Source organism: Dermacentor variabilis, chromosome 4 (assembly GCF_050947875.1).
Source record: "Dermacentor variabilis isolate Ectoservices chromosome 4, ASM5094787v1, whole genome shotgun sequence".
NCBI lineage: Eukaryota > Metazoa > Arthropoda > Arachnida > Ixodida > Ixodidae > Dermacentor > Dermacentor variabilis.
Window position 1 is genome coordinate 63199942 of NC_134571.1, and position 27377 is coordinate 63227318.

General features: G+C 47.4%; 3 protein-coding genes across 4 annotated transcripts in view; 1 reads left to right on the plus strand and 2 right to left on the minus strand.

The window, feature by feature from the left end:
• RpLP0 (ribosomal protein LP0) lies at window positions 1-3943 on the minus strand. Its single transcript, XM_075689324.1, has 4 exons — window positions 3861-3943; window positions 2482-3094; window positions 817-1035; window positions 1-245 (listed from the first exon to the last, which is right to left on the minus strand). The coding sequence occupies exons 2-4, from the start codon at window positions 3052-3054 to the stop codon at window positions 81-83; spliced, it is 957 nt and encodes a 318-aa protein (XP_075545439.1). The 5' UTR covers window positions 3055-3094; window positions 3861-3943; the 3' UTR covers window positions 1-80.
• A 1878-nt stretch (window positions 3944-5821) lies between these two features.
• Window positions 5822-12028, minus strand: gkt (tyrosyl-DNA phosphodiesterase glaikit). The gene is made up of 2 exons (XM_075689328.1): window positions 10535-12028; window positions 5822-8670 (listed from the first exon to the last, which is right to left on the minus strand). The coding sequence occupies exons 1-2, from the start codon at window positions 11617-11619 to the stop codon at window positions 7902-7904; spliced, it is 1854 nt and encodes a 617-aa protein (XP_075545443.1). The 5' UTR covers window positions 11620-12028; the 3' UTR covers window positions 5822-7901.
• Window positions 12029-12204: 176 nt separating this feature from the next.
• NAT1 (N-acetyltransferase 1) overlaps window positions 12205-27377 on the plus strand; it is a 33701-nt gene continuing 18528 nt past the window's right edge. The window contains exons 1-5 of one of the 2 annotated variants that reach the window (XM_075689325.1): window positions 12205-12345; window positions 15312-16521; window positions 17031-17311; window positions 18184-18588; window positions 26117-26341. In XM_075689325.1, coding sequence (XP_075545440.1) covers window positions 12343-12345; window positions 15312-16521; window positions 17031-17311; window positions 18184-18588; window positions 26117-26341 — 2124 coding nt within the window. In that variant the 5' untranslated portion in view covers window positions 12205-12342. Of the gene's footprint in view, window positions 12346-13005; window positions 13119-15311; window positions 16522-17030; window positions 17312-18183; window positions 18589-26116; window positions 26342-27377 lie in introns of those variants that run through there. The other variant, XM_075689327.1, reaches the window with a different exon arrangement.

A 27377-nucleotide genomic window follows, 5' to 3' on the forward strand; every position in this document is an offset into this window, starting at 1 on the left:
GACCTTTCTGAGCAACTTTATTGAGGAGCGGTAAAAGCCACTGCTGCTTTGCAGCAGTGGGCAGCCAGCCATATGGAAGCTCAGTCGAAGAGTCCGAAGCCCATGTCGTCATCCTCCTCTTCGGATTCCTCCTTCTTGGCCTCTTCCTTCTTCGAGGCCTCCGGCTTGGCTGCGGCTGCCCCACCTCCTGCGGCTGGAGCTGCTGCTGCAACGAACTTCGACGGGTCCTTGAGGTACTCCTTGGCCTACATGCAAATGCATGATTGAGGTGAGCCTCTTGGCAACAAGTACTAACATGCTGTGCCCACGAACTAGTTGGTTACTAAATAATCAGTGCACCACTTAAGACAAACAGACATGTTAGCTTAACTTCTCGCCTTGACAAAACAATTCTGAGTGTGCCGACTGCTTTCCCTGTGTTAGCGCATTACACTTTGCAGCCGCTCAATAGAATGGTGTGGCCAGTCTAAGCTATGTGAAACTTGCACTTGGGAAATATGAACTTCACACCATCTTGAATGTTGTCTGCTTGATAGAAAGCACTTTGAACGAAACGTGATATGTGCATCCAAGGTTGAACCTATGGCTCGTAGTTGATTCACTAAAGGACAACCAACCTTCCGAAGGAAGTTACGATAAAGTCTAAAAGGCTTTGCACAGAAAACCACCCTTTAAATACATATTTGCCTCGTAAAAGTGAGGGCATTGGATCAACTAGCTACTACAATGCCCAAGACAAAGCTACAGCCATTGAAAAATTAACATCTGACAGCAGAAACCAACTAGAAGTGGTGCTCGCTCCAACATGACACTGACCATTTCTGCCTCCTTGAATGTGATGTCTGTCTCCACAGCAATGGCAATGAGGTTCTTGAGACCATTGACAATGGAGTGTGGGACTGATGCAACAGTCGGGTACCCGATGGACAAGGATACAGCAGCGACATTGCGGACACCTTCAACAAACGCTGATCGCAGGTCCTCCGGCGTGATGTCCAAAATGTCGGGAGAGAACACAGTGCCAGAATCGTACACCTGCACAGGAAAGTTGGGCGTGTTAACACAGACAAAGATATTAAATGTTTATAATACTTGGAACACATAAATATAGGTTTGTCAATGTTGAATAAAACTGCAAATTGGCTCCAGAGCACTTCGAAAGGTGACGTTTAAACTGTATGACATTAGTTTGCAATAGCTTTTAATGTCAGAAGCACGACCTACTGAACTCCAAACCTGCACAGATCTCCCTGCTCCTGCACACCTGGTCTAGTTCACCACTTTTGCCGCTAGCGACAGAGTGTACGAGCAGAGTGCCGCTGATTATAACTTGTTCGCTGTCGTCTGCTTCTGCAATCTGTTCAGCGCTTATGCTGCCATTTCAACAGGCACAAAGCGCTTGTATTGGTGTTAAAATAGCAAATTCACAAAATATAAAAAGAAAACACAAATTTGTGAATGCTCTGCATTTGAATAGTGAAATTAGAGGAGTAGCGGTGCAAGGTAGGTGGCAGCTGCAATGCAAAACGGCATAAATTTCCCTTTCCTAACCTTTATAAGAGACTGGAAGAATTGTTTTAGAAGATTCATAGCATAACCTAGCTTTTTTGAGTAGATTCCAGATGCCCTAATGTCGCAGATGACATTAGGATTTACTGCTGTGTGCCGTAGTGAAAGACAGATGATCTGGTAAAAGTATTCACAAGTAGGTCCTGCACCCGATATGTGCAATAGGTTGATCCAGTCTGTTTCAAAGGTGAGCCTAGCTTGTTTTTAATGTTGGATGTCTAGCTCATTAGAAAGCTTGCAAAAGCAATCCCACTGCTTTAAAACGTGCTGACTGCAAGCCTTGTGTCACGGAACTCTTTTCAAACTGCAAAGCTGGCTAGCTTTTCTGCGTGGTACGGCGGCAGCAAAACGGTGGTGCGAAAGATACATACACAGTGAAGCTGTATACGTAATTCTCTTCTTGAACTCGTGACAAATTCATGGGCAACATTTAAGAGTTAAATGAGTGGTAATTGTTTGTCGTCCAACGTTATGGTTGTTTCTCTACGAATTCTACAATGTGACTTAATGTGAAAGATCTATGTGGTTTGCTACTGCATGAAAAAAGGCAATATAAGCGGCTGTTTAACACTACTTTAGAGAGCAGCAGGCTACACGCACCGACATTTTTAAGGTTCAGGCAGTCAACTTTTGGAGCCAAGTGACCGATCAAAGCCTTGTGACATCACCGTCGCTGTGTTCGCAAAAATCAACTAGGCAAGCAGCTCGTCACAACACAACAGCTGCCGTACTGTTTACAACATTGTACCAGCGAACCATACGAGTAGCAGACAAACAGTTATAAAAGCGACACCAACAGCCAACGGTTGAACGTGAGTGGGCGCAAGTGGCTCCCATAGAAGCCGGATATCTGTACAAGTCTAGAGTTCCAGTTACTGTGCAATGCTATGCACACTCGGTGCAGGTGCATACCTGGAGAATCTTCAGGCCGTACGAGAAGGGAGAGATGTTCAACATGTTGAGAAGGGTGGCCTCAGAAGCCCCGACCCTGTCATCTTTCTTGATCAAGTGGATCTCGTTGAGAATTTCAATGGTACCCTTCGAGATCTTGGTGGGGATCTGCAGGGCCTGGAAGAAAGAGGTCTTCTCGGGGCCAAGGCCGGTGTTTTGCGCCGGGATCATGACGTCCAGCGGGGCCAGGGCGCCAGCTCGGGCGGGCGCCTTCACCTTGTTGTCGATTATCTTCTCGCGCACTTCAGTCAGGTCCTCCTTGGTGAAGACGAAGCCAACGTTGCCCTTGATGTGCGGGAGCAGCTTCTCGAGGGCCGGGTTGTTGTCCAGGTGTCCACGGATGGCCTTGCGGATCATGGTGTTCTTGCCCATGAGCAAGACGGCGTGCTTGCGCAGCGAAACACGGATCGTCTGCATCTGCTTAGAGCCGACATTGTCGACGCCCACGATGAAGCACTTGGGGTACTCGTCGAGCAGCTGCACCAGCCGCAGGAAGTAGTTGCTCTTCCAGGTCGTCTTATCCTCCCTGACCATCTTGATAGTGAGCCAAGGATTACTCTTGCGAGTTTAAGGACTGTCAAGAGAAGAAAATAACATGTCGCGGTTACATGCTGGCGCGCGGTGCGTAAACGGAGATCTAACAATTTAAATTCAGTTATGGAGTTTAACGTCTCGCAACTGCGCAATTGGTTACGTGGAACTTCAGGTTAATTTTGATCACCTGGGATTCTGTAATGTGCCGCCAAATCCTAGAAGACGAGCGTTTTTCATCATTATCCGCGAGCTGCTGACAAGAGGGATGTTTGATACGGCACACGCGGAAGGCGGATAGCCACATTCACGTGTCATACGGACTGTTTATGCGCTTGCCCTCTGGTTGAGACACACACACGTCATCCGTGACAAGGCGATGTAGAGAATGCGACGGCGTGCCCATAAATTCACATGCGAGTCACTAAAACACAACACAGATGATCAAATATGCTGTACAACCACGCAGCTTGGCCACATGCGTCCGAGTATACACGAATGATTTTAAAACTGCAATTCGCAACAAACAAAACTTAGACACATGTAAACTTTGTCCGAGGACCACTTCTTTTAAATACAGAATGGTAACAGCGACACTCCGCTCGTAATAATCATTCGCAAGCTCGGCACGCAGCCTGTATTGGCCGCAAGTTTACACCGCGAACAAAAGTTCTATAAAGTTCCACGCTCATTCCGAATTGTTCAGAAAGAAATCACAAACAGTTCGCGTGTCTGCAGTTTCAATATTTACCAACAGCAATTAATATAACACTCGATTAACTTCGATTTTCAGGAGCGAAATTTCATACCGTAACAAGACGACAACTCTTCGTATGAAAGGAAGTTGTGAAGCGGAAGCAGCCGAAAGCTTCTTATCTGACTTCGACTTCATCTCGAACTTGGATTCAGGTTAGAGTTCACGAAATATTTATTTTCGGTTTCGTTCACAGCACTACTCGTGTGGAATGAAAGTACGTCAAGCTGTTGTCTTAGATTATCACATCTCGGTCCATTTTAATGTTAAGAAAATCTTTCTCTTGGTCTTTCTGAAAATATTAGTAGTATAGGCAGTATACTACTAGGCAGTTATAGGTCCTAAAATTGTAAAGCCATCTCAGCTAATTAAACCGTCCACTATGCGAATCATGCAGTTCCGGCAGCGCGCGGAACCATCCCTTACCAAAATCCCATTTAAGTTCGGAGAATTTGTCTAGTGTCAACGCTGCAGAGAGCTAGCTCTAGAAGGCTTTACGCGTTGTCTTCATTTCGCTAAAGTGCATGCAGAGAAAACGAAGCGGCTGGAGTTCAACGTGGCTTGAACCTAGTTCAAGAACACGGTTCTTCAGTGCTTCTTCCCGGCGCTCAGGCTCAGCCTGGCGCCTGCTGCGAAGAGTTGACGCGCTCGCACCGGCGCCTGCTTTATCCATGGCGAGACTAAGCGACCAAGCGCCGCCGAAGCAGCTATTTAGGGCGCGTTTAGAGTCCGACTTTATCGGCGCGCGGACAAGCGTCGTTCGACGCCGACCGCGTTGGCAGCGTCCGGTTATGTTGGCTGCACCAGTGCGGCTGCAGACGCTGTTTGTATAGTTTGTATAGGTGTTCTGTGACGCTGTTGTTCTCGCCAACGTGACGTAACGTGTGCGCGCGCTACGTCGGATTATATTTACTCTTGACTAGTCACGTAGTACGCACTGGCAAGCATGGCGGCGAGGCTCAAGCGAGCGCAGCTGCGGAGCTTCTCCGCAGCGGATCACGTGACGTGACATCTTCGCACGTGCGCGCCGGCGACTGAAGGTCAAACGTGCTCCGAGATTGACCTTGGGAGTTGTACCTCGAGTAGTAGAGCTTTTGCTCTAAAACGCCTGTGTGGTTAGGCTCCTCTTCTGCTAGAAGTCAACTTCACCCTGTCACTCCCTGGATATTCTTACTGTATGTCCTCCCGAAGTTAAAACGCTGGCAATAGTGCGACACAATGCATTTTGTACAGATTTGACACTCCGGCAATATTATGTCGCAATCAGCAAACCCTTCATAGGCACTGACTGTCAGCATCAGTCAGGCCACTGCCATGTGTGGCTGTGTCAAAGCTTGAGAGAGTGAGAGAGAGTTAAACTGTAATGCGACAAAGGCGGAGAACTCGGCCTGAGTGGTGGGGCTACCAAAGCTCAGTGTGGGACACTGCTGAAATATTGCGAATTGCTGTTAACTAGCGAAAACCATAGATTTTGTTGACGGCAGAAAATGTCCGCTTATCTATACCTGCCCTGTAAAGTGTATTTATATTGACATATATCTTATTGTAGCATATTCTCTTGGTTTTATACATGCTATTTCTGTTAACTTTGAGTATATATAAATATGTTCTCATTAAACCTTGTAGTTGACAGGTATCACAATTATTTGTGCAGCCTTGTCTGTAGTGCCTTGTTTGCACTGGTAATATGAAAGCTAAGTGACTGGCTCATTTAATTATTTTACTCATCAAAAATTACTAAATGTTCAGGGCACTGATCATGAGAGTACCATATTCTCTATTACTTTAAACAGATTTCTAACCCTGCAGTTGCAATCGCCTACAGTAGGCATAAAACATGAGAAATTACGTCGGTTACATAGTGCAGCACGCTACATCGTATAGGGAATCGGAGCTTACAGGATAAACTGCGACCATTCCCACTCTTTGAAGAGTCCGAGGAATGTGAACTACATATCCATTCCTAATGTTACCTTTATGCCTTTAACCAGCAAGCCTTCATAATGTGCAATGTAATGACAGTGATTCACTGGCTTTATTGATACTCGCATGTGAACATTGTTGTTTTATAGTAATGGTGATAACTGTCCATTATTCAAAAAGTATTCTATATTTGATTCGATTAAACTATTGCAGTAGGACTTGAACAAGATGAGTTGTGCCGTCTTCTACATGCAATTAAATATAAAGCAGGTCATACATGCACCCGAAAAGCACTGTAAAGTAGATACGTCCACATATTGTATTAAATTTGGGAATGCATTATTCAAAGGTGTTGAATATTAATTTCTGCTGGTATAAATGGGCTAACACTTATTAGAATCGACAGGGAGGAAGACAGAGGCAAGTGGAGACTCTTCCGAGTGATTCTGCTGCGGGGGAGCCGTGGTTTCTGCAGAGAGGCTCCAGTCACTGAACAAATGTATGAAGCATGGTAGCTAAATTCTGCTCAATATCCAGACAGTCAATGAGGATAGCTGGCCTTTAGGAAGCTTGTAAATTTGTTTTCTCAACTTAAGCAAAGCAATTTATTACTTAAGACAGTCTGACCAAGTTTGCATTCCTTGACAATGTGCCCTGGGGTAGTACATTACACATTGCTCTTTCAGCAAACACAACACTCTATATGCATATATAGTGACGAGCTGTTCATTACTGGCATTGGTGATGGCACAGAAGATACAACCACATTTCGGTTGTTTTTCATTTGCAAGCCCCTCAGTTTATCAGATGTTTTTTCAAAGTTTTTTTTTTTTTTTTTTGAAGTCAAAGTATTTTATTTAGGCATCAAGAAACAGTTACCTAGGAGGCAGACAAAGGCAATTAACGCCTGACAGTGTCAACCCCCTTCCCTCCACTCCCCAAACATCTCACCCAACATCGCTGTAATAATTGCTGCATTGCCTGTCGACAAAACTTTCTATTATATATCAGTGGAAAGCACTGGCAACAATGCATCAAAATGAAAACATTTGAAACAACAGTATTCTGTATCACGAGAAATGTGCAACTAAGAACGAATGACATTTGTGACATGAAGTACATGAAAATCGACCAAAGCAATGAAACAGGAACAATAAAAACTAAACTCACAACTGAAAACAACATTTACTGGTCACTTATCGCACCAAGAGGGGGAAAAAAAGACATTTCAAAATTGTGTGCCAAGAAGGTAACTGCTTATGCTCTTTTTAAATGCTTGCACTGAGACGCTGTCTGTAACAACGGTCATAACTGTTTTGTGTCTATTCAAGAAGTCAGGAATCTGTTATGATAATTTTTGTTAACCGTAGTTAGTGTGAATGTTTTCTTTGTTATAGTTATGTTCAGCTGTACACGGCATTACATGTACCAAATGATATAAATAAGCCTCCTCCTTTCTATCACGTGGGCTCCACGTAACCCTTAGATTTCACTTTGTTTCGAATTATGAAAATATTTGGTATACTTGGTATTCAATTTTTATTTACAAAGGTAATTTTTGTCAAATAATTATATTTAATTTGAAAATTTTACTATTCAGACACACCTACCAAGAAATGCAAAAGGGCAGGGCACCTTGACTCAGTCTTTGTAAAGCAGATTATTACTGTCATGGTTAACTCTAGTGTCTTGTGCATTCAACATACAAAACAATCACCATGAAGTACATTAAAGAAAGAAATAGAGTTCTTTATGGTGAAAAGTTACTTTTTTGACGTAAGTTATCACTACGACAAGTGGCATACCGCACTATTGGACATGAAGCAAGTGCTTACACTACAAGTTACGTGCATGTCCTGATAATTATTAAAGTTCATAACCCACTCACAAGCATAATGAGCAATATACTGAACAAAATGAACACTGTATCATAGTGGGTTCTGCATTTAAATTGAAATGCTGTATCACTCGCACTTTCCTGGTGCAAGCAAAAGTTTGGCACTGTATAATTTAACACATCACAGTTGCACACCAGGCAAGAGAGGAAGGAAAGCAGCACACAAGGTCATCACAAATAGTGGAGACAGAAAATAATAAAAGCCCAGCAAACATCTTTGCCACATATTTTTAGATACTCTGCAGCACATCACAATTTTTGAAACATAAAACTATCCTATCGACCTCGCCTATTTACAGGTGGACACCACATGTTCCCAAACCTATCAGGCAGCTCTCTATGCTGGCTGTCCCAAGTCCAGGGTTCATCATCCTTTGTGTATGGGACCAAAGGCACATCATATGGAAGAGGCAAGAACAAAGCATTGTTTCCACTTGACCCGTCGGACACAACAAAGGTGGTCGTCTGCCCGAAATTTGCTGGAAAAAGTAGGACTCCGAGTTCATAAGAACGTATCATCAACTGGCTTCCATTCTTCTCCAAGGCACCCCAAGCAGCCTTCGAAAGATTGGCACTCGTGACAAGCAACCAGGCAACCTGTTTGCTGCTGGGTGATAGCCGGGTGTATGTCTTGATGTGGGGGGACGCTGCAGAGCGGCCTAACCGGTCGCTCTTCCACCGGTGAAAGTAAGAGTCCAGCCATCGCTGCTTGTCTGCCGTGACTATGCTGTACGGAATCGAGGCACCGGCAGGGTAGCCTTCAAGGCTGCAGCGAACATCGTCCACTGATGGGAACACGAGTTTGAGAGGCACTGACCGTGCAGTCACCACAGAGCCCTTTGTTGTCGAGAGGCTGGAGAGGAATTCACCTAACAGCCAACTCTCTGCACTAGCACCTAGAGAACCAATGCTAGAGAACTGGGCAACGAGGGGCCAGTGGTTAGACACCAGGTCCTTGCTAGGTCCATGTTGATTGAGCAGGTTGCGGAGTCTCAGGTGACCGAAGCTCGACTTCCTTGGCCCCGTGTGTCTTCCCGGCACTGAACTGCAAGATGATCCAGATAAGCACGAGTGCATGGCAGCAGTTGTTGATTATACAAAAACATTATTACATAGTGCAGCCAATGACGATGATGTGTAAGACTACAAAGAGGGACAAAAAAAATGAATGGAGCTTGAATCGGTTAGCTGAACTGTCTTTCACCAAATCTCATAATCCATCTTCACATCTGTTACAAAGCCTATTAGCTTTTTCTCCCTGTACATCGTTAAGCACAATCCACAAATTGTTACCACTGCAGCCTGAATTAATTCAGCCCACTCTTGCTCACAGTCAACAGTGGCATAGTAAGGTCCATAGTATATGTACAGTCATTTCGCAGAGATTTCCAATGAACTCTCACCTGAATCAATTGAACTAAGCGACAGCAGTTGAATTTTGCAATCTCGCCACTGCATTAAACTGAATGCACTTTCCATCCCATGGTATTAACTACTCGGTTCCTATATTAGAAGAATGCTTACAATACCTGGCCTTTTAATGAAGCTAAAACATAATAAACTTGAATCGGATTCCTAAACTATCATACAGACCATTATAAATTTCATGGCACACTTGTAACATCATTAGGTAGTGATCTGAGCACTACTCGCTAAGCTGGTACATACACAACATAAGGATGCAACATGCTGCCCACAGCATTATTGCCAAAGGAGATTATTGCAATTCAACATATGTTGCTGATGTTGCAAAAAAATACAGTGCTGAACAAACCCTGGACAGATACAATCGGCCACTTTCTTACGGAACCATTAAGCGACTTGTGATCACAATGTCAATTGCATCTTCCCTAAATTTTTCAACATTGTAGAATTAGCTCATGATAATTACCACCAATCATATCTTTAAGTTTTAAGGTTCAACTTCTTATAACACTTCGGTATTATCACATTTCAACTATTGCCACTTTTGCTATTGCCAAGTTCACGCCAAACTTCATATACTAAAAAATAGTATTCAGCACGCTTTCCATGACCATTCTTGAGGGCAACTTTTATAGAAATACCATTTTCTAAAAGGCTCCAACTTCATTATTCAGGTTTTCATTACCAGCATGTAAAAAAACAATAAAGAATGTAACTCTCTCATTTCTCTTTCTTACAAAATGGGCTATAGGTAACATACAATCAAATATAAGCAATTCATCTATTCCACTGAGTAACAGTGACATATGTCTAATTATTGCAAAAAATTATGTAGCTTTTACTTTTACTACACAAATAGTTTTGAGCCTTTGGTTTACCTTCACATTCTCTGAAAAATAATTTTGCTGCTTAAGACACATGCTCTTGTACAAAACAAGTTAAGGGTAATATGGGTGTCCCATGTCGCAGTTTCGATTGTGATCTATTTCTCAGATGCCATTGGCTCCTTTGTGCAAGTTGTGGGAGGGAGCCAATCGTGGTTAAGAATTGCAATCCGGATAGGATTCGATCACGGTCAAAAGTATCCGTGTGACACCGGTGTTACAAACCATCTTGTGTAAATTACCATAGCTATTAAACTTTTGCGTAACAGATGGCTAGTGCACTGATGTTCTTGATTTGCCTTTGTGATGTTTTAAAATATATAATGTGCCTAAATAACTATGTTGCACATAACATGCTGTGATGAGTGTTATGCAAATATTTTGTTTTTGGAGTGGAAGATGCCAGTTATCCTTCTGATGCGGAGATGCAAATGGAAGTATTAATTACAATAAAAAAAGGACATCACAGGTTAAGTTTCACACTGCATTGATAAGAGCGAAAGCGAAATGCGCAGCTCTGACGCAGTTGGTTTTACCAGGCCAAGTTTCCACATCTGCAAAGGGAGTACCAAAATAGCAGGTAGATATAACAGAACGCACCCGACAAGGTAAACCTTGACTGCCGAGAAATCGTGCGTGCGAATATAGTGACACCACTCGTTTATGTGCATGTCACCGTAGGCCGACAGATAGCTCAGGAGGTCGGCTCTAAACCCAGTTTCAGAGTCGCCGTCCTTGGAGCCCGGCGCAAGGCGAGGACAAAGGGGTCCAACCCAGACAGCTTGCGTTTTCTGAGCCCAGTCGGACGGGACCATGTTGGCAGTGTGTATAATAACTCGTAGCCCATCTTTGTAAAGCAGCAGCATCATTTTGGTGTGGTGGGTGCCGTATACAATTTCCAGCTTGGCCTGCGCGAACGAGACGTGCTGGAAGCCGGCCGCCGACGCCTCCAGCTCCCTTTTCGCCTCTCGCTGTTCGCCGTGCACCACGAGCAGAGGAAGGTTTCGGAACTCGGCCGGGTACTGCTCAACGAGCCACGGAATATCGAAACAGTAATTGAACTGCGCAGAGCGCACTAAGCGGCCCATGTCGGGCGACAGCAGTTCCCGTACGGACCGTGCGATCTGTGCCGCATTGTAGCGGGCTGGAATTCCCGCGACACTCGTGTAGTAGAGCCTCAGCAACGCGTCGTTGTAGCATGACGGCTTCGGCTTTTCAGCGACGTCGTGGCGATACGCCCGTATGTGCTCCGGGTTCTTGCGATAGCAGCCGGGCCCGTATTTACACACCGGCCGATCGTCCGAAGCGGCATCTGCCGCTTCTACTGCCTTCGTCTCGCGTACAACTTTACTGTCTCCTCCGACTGTTCTTCTAAGAGCTTTCGCTGTTTCTTTCCTGTCAGCTGCGAGCTTTTCCGTACCGGAGGATGTGCCGGGCTTGCGCTGAGTAACTGACACGGGCTTTTTAGAGACTGCCTTCGAGATGGCAGTGGGCATACTTGGAGCATCTTCGCAGTCGGTATCGCTGCTGGAGTCCGATATCTCGTGTATCTTGACTGGTCGTTCGCTGACCTTTATTTGTTTTCGCGGAACGTCGTGGTCATTCTCACGGCTATTTTGTCTGCGCTTCGTTGAAAGAAAGGAATCCAACTCATCCGAGTCGATCGTGGCGTCGGAATCACTCATGCTGCCAGCACTCGGGAAATTTCAGGCAAGCAGCTCTTCTCTCACGAAAGTTAATCCACGATTAAGGTCTTGGTGGAATATGTACTGTACATACATGGCACAAAGCATAATCAAGCACGACAACAAAACCACAATTTACGCAGCCACAGGAACTGCATCACCACTACACCGTAATCTCCACATGCATTTCCTTCCTCTATGGCCACATGCACATGTAACTGATGCAACCATCGGCTGCTACTACATTGCGGCTACCGCATGACCGCACGTTCACGGAGCACAAAACGGGTACAAAGAAACCGAAACTCCAAAATACAATGTCATTTTCTGGAAAAATAGAACACAGCGCCTAGAAAACTATAATTTGACCAAACACTAGAGGTAGCACCATATTCACACACAACTCGCGTGTCCTGCACGTGCAGTATGGCAAAAAAAAAAAAATCAATAAGAAAGTCTAGGCACGCGCAGACCGAAATCATCCAGCGCCAGGTGACGACACCGTCGCGTGGTCTGCTCTTGCTCCCATTGCGGTTCCCAGAAACCTTCCTCTGTATCCGTGACGCAACTTTTCTCTCTGCGTCACTGATCTGCAAGTGACGTCTCGTAAGCGCGAAAGCGGCGCAATCGCACAATCACACTGACACTACTGGCGTTGTCCCAGCACAGCCGCACTGTAGACTTTAGTAATCATACTACGATCAGCAGCGCGCGACGCATTACATGGTGAGTACTTGTTCATAGGCATTTTACTCACGACCTTTATGTCACGGCTTACCTTTCGTCTGCTACAACTGAGTTGCGATGTCCAGTGACGCTCATGCAGCGCGCTCGCACTGTCGTCTTTGTTTTCGCAGTGTTAGCAGTCACCGCATACCCAGTGTAACGCCTGTGTTGGCGTTTCACGCAAGGTTTGATGGTCATAACTGAATTTTTTTTTGTAAAGTCGACTTCGTGCTGTTAGACAAGTTGTAATTTTTCTACAAATGCACATTTCCACATGAGTTGGCGTTTACATTTCTATAAGAATTGTCGCCATGCTGGAATAGTATTATTTTTTGTTCAAATATATTCCATGAATAAACAGAAAAAAAGGTGGTTGCAGATTAGTTTTCAGCTCTTTGTCAAATCGACGTCAAAAACGAATCAGCTGATTGAGAAGGCGATTCTCGTGCGGGTATAAACAAAGCGCACGCTGGTGATCGAACCGCTATGGATGACTGTTACGTAAAACGTCAGTCTCACCTGAAACTAAAAAGGTGCCATTTGTAATGAAGTTTTAAGCGCGCATATTCATCTACGGTGAGCCACTCGGAAAGTCACATGCCGAGGTTCGCGCTCTGGTCACGTGATCAGTCAGGTTTCTGACCTCACACCGAAGTCTCGAACAAAACGTGAATCAGCGCGAACGGCCCGAACGGTTCGCGAGCTCTCAGGAATTCTGGGAGAGCTGTGCTGGCTGCGTGCACAACGCAGTCTGGAACAAAGCGTCGTGCAGGGTGAGTGCGATTCCTCCGCAGGGGCGAGCTCGTTTTTTGTGTCTGTAGGTTTCGTTTGTTGTTTTTGTATCGAGCCCTTAAGCAGTTAAAGACCGCAAGTAAACGCGTTTCAAGGGGCAAAAGACCATTGTAGGAAACGTTTCGTCATTACACCTAGCTTTTGCACCGATGCGAGTGGTAGTTGATCTTGTCGGTTGCTCAGGCCTCGTTGTTCGCTGCAGTTAGTCCTAGCCACAGCCATATTGGCCACCCGGACTTCACGTCAGGGTCGCCGGTTTTTATTTTTTCTGTTCATCGAATAAACGACCTTCGAATTCCTTTTGTAATTTCTTTTCTTACAGAAATTTGCTTTATTTGAGATTGCTCGATCTGATTCAATATGTTTAATCTTCGGCGTAGGTGTATCGGCGCAGTTGAACAACCGCAATTTTTTCACCGCTACCGATCTTTTCTGCACGCTGGTTAGGCCTCATTCGAAATTTCGGAGTGAGACTCGCTGAAAACTGCTCAGTGGTTTTCCACACAACCCGAAGGGATGCAGTGCAAGTGTTGCGTTTCGGAAGCAGGGACGCTAACCGTGTTCAGTTTATTTAGCGACCTCCTCTTTGTTCCCGAGTCGTCCGGCATGAGCAATTCATTTATTTTCTTTCGCTCTGAAGTTCGTGCACAGCGGCGGGATGTCCAGTGAGCTGGCAATGGAATCTGCATTTCCGGGCTAGCGGGTGAGAGGGAGGGGGGTAGCCCGTGCGTGCGACCCCCCCTCCTCTCCAATCTTTTGGACTTTGCTCCAAGGCACTGACGCACTAGCGTTCAAGGGAGGGCACGCAGTGGGGTCACGTTCAAGTCGTGTTCGTGGGGCCACGTAGGGGAGGGGGTTAGGGTAGCACACGCCGCGAACCGTTTCCTGTTCGTGGTCGCAACTCGTTCTCTGCCTCCTCGAGAGTGGAGCGAGTCCCGTTCTTCACACTTTTTTTTACTTTTTATTTTATTTCGTTTTTTCCTTACTTTTCCGACAAAGACTGCGGTGAGAAAATTAAAGCGCATGTCCCATTTGCTACGTAGGCGGAGGAGACGCCATTCATTCTCGCGACCACTGTTGGGAGGGGGGTGTGCAGCAGTGAAGCTAACCTGATTTTTGTTGCGCTCGCACCTTTCTCTTCCTCTTGCCTTTCTTAATCGTGCACGAATTCACTGCGGCCGCACCGTGCAAAGCACGACAACGGGCCGTCGTTCACCGCAGCTTGCTTAGCCACGCATTCGTTTCTCGTGCATGCTTTGGGAACTGCATTTAAAGGCCCCATTGCATCGCCTCCTGCAAGCGCAACGTTGGTCTGTGTTGCAGCGTCCGCGTTTGCTTTCTCGAGTTATCCAGTCAGCAAGGTCTCGCTCAGTTTACGAGCGCGTCAAGTATCTAAAGTACTGCGTGGCGAGCGCTGTCTTCGCCGCATGATTCTGCCGTCATGTTCCAACTCGTCCAGGAATTCGGGAGTAAGAAAACGTCCTAGCCTCCCAGTGACCTCTGATTAAAAAAAGAACGGCTTTTCTCTGAGGAACGCATCCCTGGTGTTCGGGGTTGATTTTAGTTGGCTCCATGTGCCGGATGGTGCCAGATTGCGTAGTCGCCGACCTTGTCCTGCAGTGAGTAATCGAAAGCAAGCGGTGCGACGGCCGCAGCAGACAGCGCGCCTGGTGTGCCTCCTCCTCGAATTCGCCGGGGCTCGTCGAAAGTGCACGCGTCCTTGGAGGCGGCCTTCCAGATTTGGGCGACGGCTGTGTAGCCTTGTGGCTGCCTTCTTTGCGGTCCTTCCAAGTTCATTACGGCTGGCTCCGATGCCCGGTGGTATTTTTGTTGCACCTGGCGAGCCGATGGAAGAAACGATGGGGCCGTATAGAGGGAAGGGGGGACGCAGGCACCGTTTTCACGGCGGGGCTGCCTCACCGAAAGAATGGTGTCATCCGGGCCATTCCCTGCGTACAGTTTCGAACGTTTGCCTGACTGGATGCTCCCTCTCCCACTAGGCGCTGGAGGCTTTGTCGTTCGCGGTTGCTATGCGAGCTGAAAGGGGCTTGCTCGTGATCGAAAGAAACAAGCGATTGGGCTGCTACCTTTGAAACGGTGGCTTGGGGAGCAGGGTGTTGAATCGGTGCTTGCATGTGTAGCGTATCGTTAATTTCGCCTTCCTCCTGACCCAGGTACAAAGGCCCTGCGAGCAGGAGCCCCACAAGACCAGGCGAGCGGCGGCGAGGCGGTTTAGTGTGGCGCGGGCGTCCCCAACAGACGCAACAACGGAAGGGCCGCGAGGAGCGGGGGGCTCTTCATCTCCGTGCAACAGGGACGGCACAGCAGCGGCAGCGACTGTCTCCTCCCCGTGCGTGCACCGATGGGTTCCCCCAAGCGTTGTCCGGCGAGATGCCCCCATCAACTCTGCCGACAAGAATGACCTCGTATTCCGAAAGGTGCGCGGCATTCTCAACAAGCTCACGCCGGAAAAGTTCCACAAGCTCAGAAAGGAGCTGCTGCTCGTGGGCCTCGACTCGACGCACATTCTCAAGGGCGTAATCCTGCTTATCTTCGACAAGGCCTTGGATGAGCCCAAGTACAGTTGCATGTACGCGTCCCTCTGTCGGGAACTGTGCGACGAGTCACCAAATTTCGAGCCGCCCCCGAGCAGCAGCAGCAGCAGTCAGACCACCACTTTCCGCCGCCTGTTGCTGACCAAGTGCCAGGACGAGTTTGAGAACCGGCGGCGCGCCAACGAGGCCTTCGAGCGTCGAAATGGGCCCCTCACGCCCGACGAGCAGGAGCAGCGGCTGGTCGCCAAGCACAAGATGCTCGGCAACATCAAGTTCATCGGCGAGCTGGGCAAGCAGGGCCTGCTGCAGGAGTCCATCCTGCACCAGTGCGTGCAGCAGCTGCTGGTGGCCTCGGCGCGCGTGCAGAGCGGCGGCGACTGGCAGGACCTGGAGTGCCTCTGCCAGATCCTGGTCACGGTGGGCCGCCGGCTGGACACCCCCCGGGCCCGGCCCCTCATGGACCAGTACTTCGAGCGCATGCGCACCCTCTCCCACTCCCCCGAGCTGCCCGCGCGTATCCGCTTCCTACTGCGCGACGTCATCGAGCTGCGCGCGAACCGCTGGGTGCCGCGGCGAGGCGCCGCCGAACACGGGCCCCGCACGCTGCAACAGATACGCGACGAGGCGTCGCGCGACCTGGGCATCTACTGCGGCTCCCGGGTGAGCGGACCCCGGGCCGCTTCCCTCGGGGGAGGCATGGACGACGTGTTTGCCCCGCTCCCAATGGCCAGCCTGGGCACGGGGCCCGGGGTCATCCCCTCGGGAGGAGACCGCTTCTTTCCCTACCGCGCGGGCGGCTCGGCCCGCACGCCCCTGAACAACTCTGGCGGTGAGTGAGCATCTACGATTGATTGCGGGCTGTGTGTGCTTTGAGCGCAACACTGGCTGCATAGTGTGTGCGGAGTACTACCATTGCTGGATCTTGGAACCGCGTTTTGAACAATGGTGGGATGGCCTTGTGGCGTGCCCGTAGATTCGAGGCTGAAAGCCTTTAGTGAGACAAAGTATAATTTGCTGTTGCTCCTTCGTAATTTCTGCCTGCATCTGCAGCTATAACTTTAGTGCCAACTGCTTTGAACTTGCCCTGCCTTTGTAAAAAAATGAATTTTATTGGTGTTATTATGCGCAAGCACATTTTTGCAGGGTCCTTAAAAGGAATTTTTCTGTATTGGCTTTCTTCAGGATCAGACATGATATGCAGACATTGCAGCCACTAACCTGAAAATTGCGCTCAGCTTGCCAAGTGTCAATGAATGCCAACTGCTTTTTGAATTGTGCATATTGGCAGTTTCTGTGCAAGGTTGCGTGCAGGAAGTCATGGTTACTTCTGCCGTGCAGGATTCCTGGGCGGTGGTGGTGGAGGCAACTTCTACAACGGCCGTAACAATCAGCCCCCACCACAGCAGTTTGGCCGTGGCCAACGAGGCGGGGAGCATCTGCCCCCACGCTTCCTGAAGAAGCAGAGCCCTGGCAGCGCAGATGAGATCTCCCTGCGACCAGCCCAGAACTCCATTGTGCTCAAGCCCAAGACTCCGCTGAGCTTCTCAAAGACAAACACTGGCTCCACGGGCAGCACACCCCTGGGACCACACCCTCTCGCTAAACAAGCCATGAAGGAAGTGAGTGGGCACCTTTGTTTTCTGCATTGACTTGGCGAAAATCTAGTGATTCTACTGCAGTGGAGTTTCGGTGGCTTGACTTCACTGCAGTCAAGGCTGAAATAACATTTTATCAGAGTTCAGTTGTACTGTGCACAAGGAGATATTGGCAGACATAATTTTAACCCCACAGTAAAACAAGCTAATGCTGAAGTGGCTAAGCCTTCTCTTATTTTACATCAGTGGCTTTCTCTTGGAAAGTGTAGTATAATATTTCAGAAGTAATTGCTATAACATTTCTGTGGACATAAAACTATAGCTACAAATGCAACTCCCTCCCTGCAGTGGACAAGGTGTCCATTGGCACAATACTCAGTGCTAATCCTAAACAGCTAGGTGTAGCAGCTGAGCTGTACCAGCTAATTTGTGCAACAAGTGCACATCCAGTAGAAAAACTTGCATTCAGCTTTTTCAGCCAACAGACTACCAACATGACTAAAGAACTGACAGCATTTCGGTGTCATCTGAGTAGGCTTAGCAGTCAACATTGTTTAGTAGTGTACATTGGGCATGTCGTCATTTGGCGTAGGTCTACTCAAGTTTGGTGAAAGTGTAGTTATGTCATTCACTGAGAATGCCACTTCACTAGTGTCATAGCTCATCCTATGGGATTTTGTCTCCATACAGTCTACTGTTAATGTAGCGTACTTGTAGGTGACTAAGAGCAGGTCTCTGTAGGCCAGTCTTCTCTCAGGGGCAGCTTTTTCAGCCGAGTTCAGTGTTCATCAGGCGCCATAATTCTGTAGATGCCTTTGCAGGTTATTAGTATGGCATCCTTATAGTACATTTCTTGCCTCTGTTATCAGCTCTTGACGATTATTTTTCTGCCACAGCCCCCTATAGTGATCAAGCAAGTGGTGCAAGACAAGAACCGTGCCAACCGCAGTGCTCCTGAACGTGAGAAGGGGGCCACCCGTGAGGAGGTGATAGCACGGGTGGACGAACTCTTGGCTTCCCTGAAATTCTCCAATGGTGCTGAACAGCAGCAAGGCACCACCACTGCCAACAATGCGACCAACAACAATGGTACCACCACTCCTCCTGGGGGCAGCGACAATGGGTTGCCAGATGAGACAAGCAGAGCTTTTGAAGCACTGAAGATCCCCCGGAAGTTCCTCTCAGAGGCCCTGGCACATGCCATGTTGGCCACCCTGGACAAACCCCAGGCTGAGCTGCTACCCCAGATGGCGCTAGCCTACAAGAAGGATGGTGGGGCGGCCTACCTTGAAGCCCTGCAGGCAAGTTCAACATTTAAGAACTCACTTTCTGGAGTGCTAAGATGTTAGCTTGCTGTTTCTCCTCGGCTATCACTTGTGGAGGCGTGCAGAATCTGATCGTAAAGCACACTATGCATATCTATTTAAGAAAGCTGGACAGGAAGGGCGTTCGAACGAACATCTCCTTGGATTAGGTTGATTTCATGAGTTTCACTGTTTCCACAGAACATGCCAGTAGTAGTAATAGTAATCCCTATAGGAATAAGAAGCTTGTCTGTGGTATGACAAACCTGCTTATCCCTAGAGGTCAAAGGCAAGGAGTTCAGAGTAATAGGAGTGAGGTTGAGAAAGTGCAGCCCCGAACCTCTTAAAATTCACTGGAAAAATCCACAATGGCACTGTGCTCTGCAATCACATCAATGTTGCCTCGGACCAAAGTACAGAGGGGAAGTGCCACCGAGGACTACTGTCATGGTGCTGTGCATGTGACAAGAACATCGTGAAATCAATGTTGCTTGTAGTGAGGCCATTCAAGCAGTGGTTACAAAGACAGTTGCTGCCCGCTGCTCCAAAAGTTAATGGGGAACCCTGCGGTTCAGAGCTTTTCAATTCTTATTGATTTTGGTGAAACTTGCAGAGCTTATGTATTTAAATGTGGTAATTTTAAATGCTGTAATTACTCTAATCTAGGCCAGCCCTGATTCTAAGCTGACCCCTGAATGTCTGAAGCTAAGAAAAAAACCGTAATGTCGAATTAGGCACATACCCAGGATTCTTTTTCCGGGGGGAGCACAGCCCAAGGTAACTTTACTGTGCAAATGAGGGGGGGGGGGGGGTGGATGCTTTTACTGGTACAAATATGAATAACATCCACCATTTGACATAAAGACGTGCAAACCTGCAAAAGAGAAATCAAATTAGGCGTATCTCACAGGTAGGCATGCGAAATGCACCTCTTTTTTACTTGGCAAACAAGGAATCTCATCAAATGCACTCGCACAGGAAAGAGGCGCAAGAACGCTGCGAAGAACAAGTAAACAAGCGAAAGTGTAAAATAAAGATTTCTATAGAATACAACTTAAGGGGGGACGCGGGGATCAACTCTGGAAAAACGACCCAAAAATCACTTTTTAGAAAGTTGCAGATTTCGAATCTTTGACCCCTTTTCTATAAGTTTTCGAAGTATTTACGCTGAAAACGACTGCTAAGTACCATAAATAAATATATACATAAGGCAATACAGCGAAAATTTCGTGAAAATCGGTGGAAAAGTCTCGGTTTTCGAGCGTCCCTAGCTCCGGAACAGCAGTACGCGGTGCGGCCATGCTGGTATCGTTGAAAAGCGCGCCTCTTCGCCTTTTGACTCCTCTCTTTCATTTCCTGATAGAGAGAAGAGCAAGCATAAAAAAGCAAAAAGTCTGAAGGTCGCGGAGCTGCTTGTCGCGGCCGCCGATTGGCTTGCTCAGGCACGTGCGTTCTATGAGCCGCCCCATTGGCCGGGTCTGGAAGCGAGCTGCTGCGGCGTCTGCTTCTCCCGTTTCTTCGCGCGCTGGCTGCTGCCCCTTTGTTTACGTGTTGGATATTCGAGGTACGCCGCCGCTTCATCACTTTATTCGGATTTTAGTTTTCTATTTCATTTTGTGGTTTCGAGCATGACTTGGCGGACGTGGACGACTAAATACGCGACCAAGCACCGCTTCGGCAGCCGCAAGCGCAAACCGCCGAACATCCGAAGGATAAGTAGTCCTAGCAGAGTTGCTTCCGTGCGCAAGCTTAGACTGTCGACGCATTGCCGGGCAATTCGCAGGCTGTTGCAGCCTTGAGTTCCAGTGGTGATGATACCGAACTAATAACCGCCTTTTCCGATGCTTCCGGGCCTGCAACGCCCTGTAAATGCTCCGCGACGTACCCAGATTGTGCCACCGCCGTCACCGAGATGAACGACGAAAGTGCGGTCCAAGCGCGAGCGTCTGCGGCCGTGAAGACGAACCGTGCATCAGCAACGGTCGCACCATGGAGTCGCATCTTGAGTCACAATTCATCTTGTTGGAGGTGTTGAATATGACCGCCGCCACTGTCCGCGCGTCACTTGGTTCTGTGCCGGCAACCGAACGGAAGATAGGGTTTACGGCTGGAGGAGCATGCTCGGTGGCGACGGACTCAAGCGAGTCGAGCAGCTGAGAAAGATGCCTTGCGCAAGAAGAGGGCACAAAAAGCACATGAAAGCAAGCATAAAAGATCCAAGAAGCCAAGAGATCAACCTGACACCTGTACCTACAAGGCCGGTAGTTTCTAGTCGAATAAACATGGCCCAAAACTTCACACCTTTTTCTCAAAACTTTTTTTCTACCACCAAGGTCAACTTGCAAAGCCAATATCTCAGCCACCGTTATGAATATTTTTACACCGTTTGTTTTGTTACACTCATTGTACACCACTGCACATAGTGACATGTTTTGTTTTCAAAATAGTTGCTTCAATAATTTGTTATCTTTTGTTTTCACAGTCGAGATTTTCATGCAACTGAAGTAGCTGCAAAAGAATGAAAATATAAAAAATTTCTGTTCGGCAAAAAAAATTACAGGAATGTCACTGTGTGGAGAATACATATAGGAGTGCTATCAATGTTTGTTTGAACTCCTAGCACCAATATACAGGTGTGCAGGCATTTTGCAAAAATGAAAGCAGAACAATTTTGTAAACAAAAAAGTACTTCAGATATAGCAGCCATATTTTCACCATATTTTCAGTTTTGTTTATGTGATATTATTAACATCTGTGCAAAACTTAATCAAAATCGGATGGTAAATAAAAAAGTTAGCTTTGATCCCCATATCCCCCCTTAAGGGGGGAGGCTACCCTGGAGACCGAACTTTCTCATTTGTAAACATATCCAGATGAAACTTTCAGGGTACGTTCACACCACCGAACTATGAGGAACTGCAAAGTTTCATGAAGATATGTTTATTAGTTCCAGAGTTATTGAGGTCTAACTAGGTGATTCATGTATATGCCTGAGGAAGAGCCTGGAGAAATGCCAGGACAACGTAGGAAGCTGAAATTCACTGTGTTGATTCCTTGATAGATATCCCAGGGGGCTAAAGAGCCCTTTTCTTTAATTTCCCCTCCAAAAAAGATTTAAGACTACTTTGACTTTGATGTAGCCAGTAATGACCACATTAATCAAAAATTAATTGCTTATTATAAATTAACTGCACCAGCTTCCAAAAAAAGAAACCTGTTACCCCCTGGCAAAGTCATTCAGGAACAGAAAAAAAAAAAACTGCATACAAATATGAAGAGCGGTTCTTGAGATATCTCCTTCCCCAGCACCACTACTAGCAAAAAAATCCATTTCGAGAAAACAGGCCTTAAAGTTGAACACACGTGTTTTTTTATTAGAAAGCTCCTGCGGAGCATCTAATTAGCTCTTGCGGCTCCAGACACACTCAGTGTGTCGGATTTTCGACTGGCCAAAGCCGAAAGCACAGTTCCGCCGCTGAAGAGTCTACGCAGTCTGCACTCGCTGCGGGAGATCGGAAGTTCGATGCTCGTACAAGATGCATATCGCGCTCCCGTGCACCGAACATCTGCACTGTCTTGGGCTTTGCCGGCGTCGCGTGCAGCGAAGAACTAGAGAGAAAAAGAAAGCTGAGCAAATCTAAAAGATAGCGCAAGGCGATAAGCAGCGCGCAAGGTCATGTTGAGCCGATCGGAGTGGACAGAGCAAGGGGCAACGACGACGCGAGCGTGGCATCAAAGGAAGCAGCCGCCGCCGCCCGCGCAGCAGCCAATGGCAGGTGCACTTTTGCCCGCGGGATTTGAGCAGCCGCCGCCGCCCGCGCAGCAGCCAATGGCAGGTGCGCTTTTGCCCGCGGGATTTGAGCAGCCGCCGCCGCCCGCGCAGCAGCCAATGGCAGGCGCGCTTTAGCCCGCGAGATTTGAACACGCTGCTCCGGCCAATCAGCGCTCCGGATCACATCGCGGGAAAATGCCAATAGCGACTCAACCGCGCCGACGATACCATTTTGCAAGGCGGCATAATAGAGACAAAGAATCCACGGTCAAAACGACAAGATGGCACGGGCAGGCCGCATCGGCCGGGAATGGCGCGCGCACGAAGTTTGACTTCATTTCGGCATTTGCGCGCGTTTCTTGGGCCACGGTGGCCTCAAAAGTAGCGTTATTTTTGGTACTTTACGGTTGAATTAGGTGCTGATAATTACGGAACAGGTAGTTTATGACACACACAGACCAAAAATGTGGTTTTTCAAAAATCGACTTTTTCACGATTTTTCGATTTTCAAGGGCCGCGTCCCCCCTTAAAAATAACAGCAGTTAGCAACCAAGGTACACGGACTGCGCGGTTGTGTTACTCCGCCAGCTAATCACAAACGAAATTGTCAGTCTTTTCAAAATGGCGTCGTACTTGATAGCTCTGGAGCGTCCGTTCTTCAGTCTTTTCATTGGCGGTAGCAATGAGGTGTGCAACAGACATGGAAAAAGTGTATGGAGTCTGAGCATTTCACTCTCCAAAAGTCTGTGGTCTGCAGTTCAAAAGTCTGCATGGCCCGCTATTGCCATTCCATTTGTTCAGTTTGCGTTGCGCACAGTGTTCTGCCATGCTGTGCTTGTTTGATTAGTTATCATTCCAAACGGCTCTGCTGGCTTCATAGTTTTTCTCGTGAAGTTATAGATAGGCTGCATCAAATGGCACGAACGGTGCCATCACAGTCCAAATGAGCCCAATTCCGCCACTGAAGAGGCTGAACTGCCGCCTACCACAACGAACTCTAATGCGGACATCATCGATGACGTGCTGGGCTGCAGTGTGCCAATTCCAGACGCTGTTAAAGACTCTGCAGATGCCGACAGCATGGTTTCGTCGTGTGCCAAACGATGACGAAGTAATTGAGCAAGTTCTCCCACCGTCAGAGACCCTGAGTCTGATGATGTACCGTATGCTCCAGAGCTTTCCACATGCAGATCTTTCCACAAGCCTTTGCAGTCCTTTCATTGGCATACAGCGAAACTCAAAACTGGCAGAAATGCAGGCAGAGTTAGTTGCATGTAAGTGGAAATGCGTGCAGCAATGCATCGAACATTTGTTCCATGTACAGGCACCTTAAAACAGTGATCTTTTTTCGATACATTCATTTTTTCGGACATTCGATAGTTCGGACTTATGTTCCTCATGGAGTCCGAATTATCAGTCAGCAACTATACTACACAATTTGTGTTGCGCATGCATTATGATAATATACAAGGTTTGGTGAGGACATACGCAACAGACAACAAACGAGAACATTTGTGTAAGTTCCAAATCATGCAGGCACGTCTTGCACTGAGCAATAACATTTTAACATTTGTTAGCCAGTGAACAACGGTCACCGGAGAAAGGTAAACAAGCACACATGCCAGTGTTTACCGTGTTCTTATGCGTTGAACTTTGGCGCACGTCCAGGCTGGTTGAATGCACAAGGCTGGTATAATGCAAGATTGCAAGCAGTACAGAGAAACTTCAGTAAACTGTAATCAGCCGGAGCTCAGAAAAAGTACTTACTAAACTGTAGTGCTGCTTAACCAAAATAGCATGAGATTGCCAACTTACCTGCCGAATACTGAAGTCGGAGAGAGTGCGAATAAAGGGTAAAAGCATGCAGTATTTATTCACTTTGCATGACAAGTCTATTTTAGTTTGATGCTGCCGTGGCGCAGCAGCGACAATGGCCTCAAACTTACTGAAGCTGCGAGCCAGCTTTTCAGTAGGCCCCCTCTTTTCAGCGAACAGTCACATGGCAGATTCCTCGTTGGCGTTGCATATTCTCCATGCACGGGCGTGGCCGCACTGCAGAAGTCGCAGGCCACCTTTTTCATTGCGGGGTGATGTTCTCGTCGCAACAGTTGTATTCATGAGGCTGACATAACGCGCAGCTTCTGCCACTGTCGGGCCTGAATCGGCCGTGTTGTTGCTTTCAGTTTTGTCCTCATCACTGTCGTTAGGTGACACCAGGCAACGATGGCGAAAAGTCTAACCTTGTAGCCGACATGTTTTTGAGGTTGCAAGAGCGTTATTGAGCAACTTCGCATTCCAAATGTCACACGCCGTAGTTAATGGTAGATGCCTGTCGCGTGCCAGCGCAGGCTTTGTGCCACGTTAGACAGCTTGGATGGTCCAATTTCTCTACTATGCTGAGCATCCGGTGTTTTGTATCCAAGCTTCGACATGATGAGAGTCCTTGCTTGCGCGGCACTGAAATGGTGTTGATGTGGCTTCACACGCAAATGCAGAGTGCTTGGAGGCCAACGTGTTCCGATCACTGCGGCTTGTTGTTCTGACAGACCACTCGATGGGGATGACGCGCCACCATGATTGCGCGACAAAAACACACGAACAAAACACGATCCTACGCGAACAAGACACACGAGGCGGGTGCGATCGAGAACAGTACTATATAGCTGCCAGTCTCGCATGAAAACGACGGCGCGCACAGTTTATTCCGGTACCAGCAAATCTCTGCCCGGGTCGTCGCACACCGCATTCAGTTACCGTTTCCAATGCAATTGCGATAAGCATCTTAACCTATCTGTTTTACAGCGCGTGGTGCGTAGTGCCATTGGTAGCGTGCTGCACGCCCTTCGGAGATAATCCAAGTGTGTCGCCGTTGCGCAATGTGGGCATCGCATTTCGCTTCGGCAGCATTCGGCATCGCCCACCACAAGCTTGGTTTCGTTTCAGTTTCCCGTCGCCCTCTTAACACTAGGCAACAGGAAAACGACATAATGGACCGCCGGGGCACCATCAGCTCAACACGCATTGGCGTCTCTGGCGGCAACAATATGAGCGACACTTCGCATTTCGTAGATGTCAACAATAGTTGAGTCCTAAATTTTTTGGGTTACTTCGGATTGTACGTTTTCCTGGTTAGCAATATTCTTTCTCGTTTTTTTTTTTTTTTTTTTCAGAATGTGTAATTGAAGTTTTCTTGTATTAGCTCGCAGTGGCTATTGCATTCTGCTGCTACAAACATAGCTGGTGCAATTTCCAGCCATGGTGATCACAGTCTGATGAGGCCAAATACAAAAATACTTGTCTAGATTAATAGACAAGCTCAACTAGTTGAAAAATTACTCTGGAGCCTTCCCCCTTGTGTACATACACATGGACACACATGCACCCGTATAATGGCTTGTCTCATAGCCTTTCTGTTGCTTTGGGACATGAAGCCTCATACTTTCATTTTTATAAATTGGGTCCTGCATGAAATTAACATGGCTTAAATGCAGCTACCTGGTTTTTGCAGCATGCATTTTCACTAGACTCTACTGTTGCCACTTCTGCATAAGTGAGTTATACTGGTGGTGGCAAGACCTCGCACAGATCTGGTCAAATATGGACAGAAAGAATGTAAAATGAAAAGAATTCTTGCATAATGTGGCCCCTGACCATATCTTTTCCTGCTGCTGTTGGAGCATCGGAGTGCCATGTAGCTACGGGAATTGAGAAATGCAATTGATGTTGCTCATTTTGTGACCCTTTGTTGTGCAGGAGGTGTTTGGGCGCATGTCAGCACTGGAGGCAGAGATGCCCCTGGTGAAGAGCATGGTGGCAGGGCACGTGGCTCGTGGTGTGGCCAAGGGGCTCATCACCCTCTCTGATGTGGCGAGTGCGCTGCCCCAGGGCCAGCACTACCCGCTGTTCCTCCTGGTGCTACAGCAGCTGGCCCGCACTCAAGGCCGCCCGTGGCTCACCCAGGGTCTGGCACAGGCCAAGGTGGGAGGAGTCCTAGTAAACACTTTCTTGTTGGCCATTTGTGTGCACAGGGTGTTCTGCAGGCAACAATTTTACCAAGCTTGATTCCATGGTGAAATTTCGGAATACCCTCAAGCACTTACCCCATGGGCATGCCACTAAAGTAGTATTATGACTAATACCCCTGTCACACGGCAAATCTAATGTCATTTACAACGAATGACATTCGCTGATAATGCCATTTGTTTGCCGTCACACGGTAAAACGTAATGACATTAGTCGAAAATGACATTTACAAACGAATGAGTTCGCCAAACTCATTCGCATTCGTTTGGGACCAAATGTGTATCCTCGACACCACGAGTGTACCAGTGTTTCGCAAACAGTACATGCTTCCTTTTTTGTTTTAACAAAAATCACTATGATTCTATCAATTTTATTACCTAATTAATGCTTTAACGACATTGAAGTCAACCACGTGCGTAAATACAGAAAACTACTCTCAGTCCAGTGACCAGACAGCCGTCTTTAGCTTTCGCTGCAGGAGTAGTGTTGGTTCGCATCGTCCGCGGCCGCTTCAATTGACTTGGCGTAAAAGCATGCGCGTGTTTTCCTGTGGCACGCGCCGAGAATGAGCATATTAGAAGCCCGCATGCACATCAGAACGGCGACGACATGCAACAGCCCTTCTCGTACCACTATAGCAGATGTAGCGGACGCGCCTATCGTTCTCCTCGCCCTGTTGCTTGCCTTAGCTTTGGCTTGGCTTGGCTCGACTTCGTTGGCAATGTCGAAAAGTTAGCGATCGAACGCTACGGTTTGAAAGCAACGATCGCATATTCTAGTGGAATTTAGCATATTGGAAAATAATTATTGGACAAAAGTGGGTTTCAGGCGTGTCTTCTTTTTTTACTATCGTCATTGTCATCATTTTCAAATGACATTAGTTTTCGCCGTGTGACAGCGCGCTGTGATAATGACATTAATCGCAACAAATGTCATTTGTTGGAAATGACATTAGATTTGCCGTGTGACAGGGGTATAATGTGTGTTGCTT

Bases quoted from the DNA above. Each gene is read 5' to 3' on its own strand.
- RpLP0 (XM_075689324.1), bottom strand. From the start codon at position 3,054: ATGGTCAGGGAGGATAAGACGACCTGGAAGAGCAACTACTTCCTGCGG. The intron at 1,036-2,481 runs GTATGCACCTGC...TTTCCTGTGCAG, and splicing joins ACGGCCTGAAGATTCTCCAG to GTGTACGATTCTGGCACTGT. The intron at 246-816 runs GTCAGTGTCATG...ATTTGCATGTAG, and splicing joins CATTCAAGGAGGCAGAAATG to GCCAAGGAGTACCTCAAGGA.
- gkt (XM_075689328.1), bottom strand. From the start codon at position 11,619: ATGAGTGATTCCGACGCCACGATCGACTCGGATGAGTTGGATTCCTTT. The intron at 8,671-10,534 runs GTGCGTTCTGTT...ATCATCTTGCAG, and splicing joins GTCAAGGTTTACCTTGTCGG to TTCAGTGCCGGGAAGACACA.